This window comes from Falco punctatus (genome assembly GCF_963210335.1).
Source record: "Falco punctatus genome assembly, chromosome: 7".
Taxonomy (NCBI): Eukaryota; Metazoa; Chordata; class Aves; order Falconiformes; family Falconidae; genus Falco; species Falco punctatus.
In genome coordinates, this window is record NC_137587.1 from 44613591 (window position 1) to 44619722 (window position 6132).

Genomic DNA, 6132 nt, shown 5'->3' on the forward strand with positions numbered 1-6132 from the left:
ATTTTGAAAACATGCTCCAAGCTATTGCAACTTAAAAAATAAGAGACACACACGGACAGATAGCCAAAAAAAGTCACCTTAAGAACAAAAATAAGTGCAAACATTTTTTTTTTTTTACTTTAGAAATTCAAGCTATGAGGAGTGGGAACACAAATACCAGACTATGAGAACAGTGTGTTCGTGATGTAGTCAAGAACGAGAAAGTCTTTTTTCTTTTTTTTTTTTATAAAAAAAAAAAAACCTTTGCCCCATATTCACTGCAGTACAGAGCATGCTCATAGCATCAGTTTCATGATTTATTTCTACACTAAGATCAGACACAAATTTGTTTCAACTTTTCCCTGCTCCATACGCTCATGATGTTCTTATGGCACATACTATTTTATGATCTTAAAAAAAAAAACAACAAAAAACAACTGAAGACTGAAATGCAAAAAAAAGCGTCACAAGAATGCAAAATTAAGATTACCAGCTTAAGTAATGCTGACTCTACATTAAACTCTTTACATGTTGTTCAACATGCAAAAACCATTGTTATGAAATTTAAAGTGAAGTGTAAATTAACTACTTTTGAAATAGATTAACAGTAATAATTCCACTTCAAAAAAAAAATCTAATAAATACTATATCAAGTATCTTCAGGAGAAAAAAAATAACTTAATTTTAGTAGAAAGAAAAATAACTTAATTTTAGTAGATTTTGTTCAGTGCTATTTCCAATCACAGCAAAAAAAAACAAACAAAAACAAAAAATGATTAAGTAGGATAAGACCACAGTACCAAAGCCACTTATGTTCAAAATACAGTACTCTCCCACAACTTTCATATGTAACAGGTTCAGCAAAAATATTTTACAGTCAAGAAATTCGACTGAAAACAAAACCCAAAACTATAAATAGAAGCAAAATTTCACATTACATGTACATTCATAGTTTAAGAGATGAATAATAAAAGGAGGCTGTAACAAGTATATCCTGATTTTCTTTAAAAAAGGAAGTACTTATTTAAAAAGCAACCAAAAAAAAAAATCCCGTATTATTTACGTAGGTAGTGCTCAGGTTTTGGACCAGAGGGGGAAGGCATTGGGAAATTTTTTCTTCTTAAGATGAAATACAGCATTTTAAGCACAACTTTCCAAAACAATCTAACTCAGTGCTTCAAATGAATTTTACATAAATGCTCAAGTTTCACAAAACAACTCCAGGAGTGTCAGGAAAGCTGGTGAAGCAACGCTAATGCAGCAGAACAACATTCAAAACCCTCAGGTATTATTATATTTCAGTCCCGTATACATGTACCTTGAATGGGTAATTTGACTGGAAGGGAATAATCTGATATTTACTGACATGCACAGACCAAAGGATGCTCTATTAGGCAAGTAATTGAGTTATTTGGAGTAAAACTGGTTATAATTACAGGCAGCCTCAGTTTACAAAAAAATGAAAAAAACCCAAAACCAAAAAGCCTAAAAATACCCCACAAACCTCCCCAAAAAGGTGGGACATGGGGGGGGGGGGGGGGGGCGGAATCTTCAAACTGCCCCTTCAAAACACCGGGGATTGCACAGAATTTGGCTCTGAGGGAATCAGTGACTTCATAAAAAATCCCACACTGCTGATTTTAGCATAGCAGCAAACTTTTCGGACAAGATAGCAGGGCATCTCCTAACACCCACGGTACGAGCTGCCTTGAACTAAGAAACCCCAGGACCTGACACCTGGAGGGGTTATTTAGCCGCTTTGGGGGTGTTGTCCCAGCGGGGGGCACGCCATCAGCCCCCGGGTGTCAATACGGGAATGCAAATATTCGCACATCCTATGAATTTTTATTCATATGTCCTAGCGTGCATCCTTCAACAGTTCGGGAATGGATACGCTGCAGATTGAAAAGAGTCTTTCCATCCATGTTTTACGCTCAAAAGCAGCTTTTCAAGGAGGTCATCCTGGGGAGGGGGACGGGTGGGAGGGGGAAATTTCAGTCCAGTCCCAAGGCAAAAAACTTCTCATTCTGATTTTAGGAGCGACTACAGAACTATTCCAATATAATAAAGAGAATCAAATGTGACCAGCACCAAAGATGTAGCCAGGAATTCTCAAACCCCCATATAATTTGGGCTGATTTATAGAGCTAGACGAGACCTTAAAACAAGAGTACATCCGCTTACTCTGTGATATGCGGACAAGTTTCTCTACCCTTAAATGTATTTAAATCATAGTTCATCTCTTCAGATGTTTCTATGCAACACGCAGAGAGCATTAGGAGAGCTTAATGGAATCCAAATTTTTCTCCGGAATTTGCTGATAATCTTTTTTTCAAACTAAACAAAAAAAAAAAAAAAACAAACACCCAACCGACCAACCAAAAAAGCCTGACCACGAAGCAAGTACTTCCAGCATGAAAACAGATGCTAAATCATTGCAGAATTACTTAGATCATTTCACATTAATAATGTAACATGGGTGCGCAAGAGAAGACCTAAAGGACAGTACTGGAAAGGGAGGGTGGCAGGGGAAGGGGGGAGATGGAGAAGTGGAAGGATTGCATTAAAAGGCCTCTGGAGTGTACACCTCTGCATCTTTTAAAGATCATATACCTGAAGTGAGTATCACCAAAATAAAATAAGGGGGGTGCGGGAAACAGTAATTCAGATGCTGCCTCTTTTTTCCTGGGGGTTTTTTTCAGAAGGGGGGGAGGATTCAAAAAAAAAAAAAAAAAAAAAAATCACGCCTCTCAAACAACCAAGGACTTTACAAGGCCACAATGAAATTTGCGGATATGTCTGTACAAATCCCCAGACTGCGTGAACCGTCTCTCGCACCACTTGCACCCGTGGGGTTTCTCCCTGGTGTGCACGACGGCGTGGCGGCTGAGGTTGTGGGAATACTGGAAGCTCTTGCCGCACTGGCCACAGGTGTAGGGCTTCTCCCCGGAGTGAGTCCTCTCGTGCCTCTTTAACGTGTACATGCAAGAAAAAGTCTTTCCGCAGAGGGTGCAAGTGGGGACGGACCCGTCAGGGGACAGGCGGGTCCGGGAGCCGTCCTTGTCACGGAAGTGAGAGCTCAGGTGCAGCTGAAGGATGTGCGGGCTCGGGAACACCTTGCTACAGAGGGGGCAAATGCAGATATGCCCAGGAGGCACGAGGATGCCTGAGGAGGAGATGTCCGACGAATCCATGTCGTCCTCGCTCTCGTCTCGCTCTTGATCTATATCCTCCTCTCGGGCATGAGAGCTGCCATTCCCCGCGAACATGTGTCCTAACCCTGTCACTAGGCTTTTGGCTGAATTCCCAAAATGCTGACTCTCCGGACTCCTGGCTTCGCCGTCCTCCTGATCTGACAGCAAGTCTTGTTCATCTTTAACAAGTGGCTCGGTACCCTGCTGCTGGCTGTCGGAAGCCAGCTGTCCAAAGACATAGGAGGGGTGTAAGGAATCTCTCCCCGGCACGGGCTTGAAAGACAAATCCAGCGCACAGTCCACATCACTCGAAGCCAGGGGATGGTTAACAGACCTTTGGGACAAAGGTCCTGTGGAACTATTGACATTAGCCTTTGTTTTTCCAGCTGCTGCAGCGCACGGTTCTGCCTCTGTCGGCACAGAGCTGACACTTATATGATCAGAGGACCAGGCGGGGTGACTGCTGACCTTTTCTTTGCCTGCTGCTCTCTCGTATTCTGCAACGCTGAATTTTTGTTTGTTTCCTGGGTCAAACTCGTGGACCAGGGGCACTCCAGCATCTAGAAAATGCTCCGCTTTCTCCAAACCAGCCGCCTCATCATTAATCTTCTCTTCCAAACATAATTCTTTATCTTTCAACTTGCCCTTGCAGACTTTCACAATGTCATACATGTGAAGGTAGCTAGCTGCAGCCAGCACATCTTCGACCGGGAGACTGTTGAATTCCAGCTTTCCCTCGTACATGAATTCGAGCAGCAGGCTGAAGGCAGGGGCCGTGACAATGTCACTGTTCAGATGCACAATATCCCTTTTGTCTAACTGGTCCCTGTAGAAAAGATGGAAGTACATACTGCAAGAGGCAAGAACGGCTCTGTGAGCTCTGAATTGAGCTTCTCCAACTAAAACAGTACAGTCACACAGGAAGCCCTGGTGACGCTGCTGACTCAGACACTGCAGCAACTGGCGGCTATGGTCTGGAAACTCCATTCTTCCTTCATAACCTGTTCAAAACAGGAAAAACTTGAATGCTACTGTAAACTAAAGCCTCCTAGCAGCTGTAACAAACAGATCGGCTTTTCGGTAACACAAGCCAAAGAAACAGCCTTGGAGATAACGTTTACTGTTAATTGTCTGTGATAGTTTGGGGGGGGGGGGGGGGCGGAGAGAGAGAGGAAAAAAAACCAGAACACAACATGCTTCTCATCCTTTCGCACCTGCTCTGAACAGGAAAAACTTGATTGTAAGTAAACAAAAGCTAGTAAAGCAGCAGCCCCTCCAACCTTTGTTTCTCCCACTAAGCACTTTAATAAAATTAAGAGGAAAGCACACACACACACGAAAAAAAAAAAAGCAATTAAAAACAAAAAGCATAAACTCCCAGGCTGTCTGTCTTCCCGGCAACACTAACTCGGGGCATCTTTTAATAAAGCGCATTACCCACGTTACGCGCGCACACGCACATTTAAACTTTATCCTCAGTCGTTACGCACCGAACCACAACCGGACCGCGGCGGCGGCGCGGGGCAGCGGCGCTGCGGGAGGGCGGGCGGGGGGATGCGGGCAGGGGCGGGGGGGGGGGGGGGGGGGGAGGGAAGGGAGGGGGAAAAGTTTCCCTTGAAGTTATTAAAAGGCAAGGAGGAAAATGGGCGTAAGGACGGCGAGAGGGCCGGGCCGGGCCGAGGCTGCAGCCCCCCGGCGGCGGGCGCTTACCTTCCCGCGGGGCGCGGCGGGGCCGGCCGCGGGCGCGGAGCCGGGCGGGCAGCACGGGCGCGGGTGCGTGCGCGAGTGCGAGCGAGGCGCGGCGGGAGGGGGGAGAGAGAGGGAAGGGAGGGAGGCAGGCGGGAGGGAGGGAGGGAGGGAGGGAAGGAGGAGTGCTCGGTTTGCTAATTACACCGCAAGCTGGAGAGTCAGCTGCTCTGACTTCACTGCGATGGAAATGCTACCTCCAGCTGTGCGCCTTTTAATGCCATATGTTACTCCAAATCTCGCTACCAGCCAACCACAGCTTGCTGCCTTTTAAAGTTCCAGCAGCCCCATTTATAGCCCGCGATTAAATCCCACAAACTTGCCCCGAGCCCGCCCCCCCCCCAACGCGCTCCCCCCCCCACCCCCGGACGCCACCTCCCGCCGCAAAGTTGCTCCCCGCAGCCCGCCGCGGTGACCTTCGCCGGCGCCCGGCTCCGCGCAGCGCTGGAGGAAAAGGGGGGGGGGGGGGGGGGGGGGTCGCAGCGCGGAGCCGCTTTTCGGAGCCCCCCCCGCCACGGCAGCCGCGCTCCCCAACTTTGCAGGGAGGACTTTCCCCTTGCGGGGAGGGCGGGCGGCCGCCCCCCGCCGGCTCACCGCCCACTTACCGGCGTGCGGCGGCAGGGCTCAGCGTCCGCATGTGCGCGGCGGTGCGCGGCGCTGCGCGGGTGCGGCGGGGCCGGCGCGCGGCGGTGTTGTGGAGCAGGTTGCTCGCCGGCCGCTCTCGCGATACTTTCCCTCCGAGCCGCGGGTGTGTGTGTGCGTGTGTGTGTGTGTGCGTGTCCCCGCTGGTGCACACAATAGCCCCCACCGCCCCGGCCAGCCCCGCCGCCAGCGGCCGGTGTGCGCTGCCGGCTGCGCCCTCCCCCCGCCTCCCTCCTCCCCCCCCCCCCCCGCCCCGGCCGCTGCATTGGCAGCGCGGCCGTCCCGCTCCCAACTCCGCTGCGCCGCCGCGCAGAGGGCGCGCCCGCCCGCTGCAGCCCGACGTGCGCTGCGCTGCGCTGCCCGGCGGGGAGCGGCGCCGCCTGCGCGCCCGCGGAGAGCCCGGGGGGGGGGTGGTGGTGGGAGTTCCGCGGCGCCTGCCCCGCGGTGCGGCTGGGGCGAGGGGCGAGGCGCTTCCCCGGATTGATCTTCGGTTGCGCGTCAGCTAATAAATACCAGATGCCTACGGATTTTTCAAGATGACCTTTTCGATAGTTGATTAGAATTTTAAATT

At 49.8% G+C, this 6132-nt stretch overlaps 1 protein-coding gene across 2 annotated transcripts; it reads right to left on the reverse strand.

The window, feature by feature from the left end:
- Positions 1-228: 228 nt before the first annotated feature.
- On the reverse strand, positions 229-5661 carry ZBTB42 (zinc finger and BTB domain containing 42). 2 transcript variants are annotated; one of them, XM_080397301.1, is made up of 2 exons: positions 5525-5661; positions 229-4174 (listed from the first exon to the last, which is right to left on the reverse strand). In XM_080397301.1, the coding sequence occupies exon 2, from the start codon at positions 4158-4160 to the stop codon at positions 2730-2732; it is 1431 nt and encodes a 476-aa protein (XP_080253427.1). In that variant the 5' UTR covers positions 4161-4174; positions 5525-5661; the 3' UTR covers positions 229-2729. The 2 variants fall into 2 exon arrangements, with proteins under 2 accessions (XP_080253427.1, XP_080253428.1); XM_080397302.1 differs by lacking the exon at positions 5525-5661 and adding an exon at positions 4884-4964.
- Between the last annotated feature and the right edge of the window lie 471 nt (positions 5662-6132).

Coding starts and splice junctions, on each gene's coding strand:
- ZBTB42 (XM_080397301.1), bottom strand. CDS start 4,160: ATGGAGTTTCCAGACCATAGCCGCCAGTTGCTGCAGTGTCTGAGTCAG.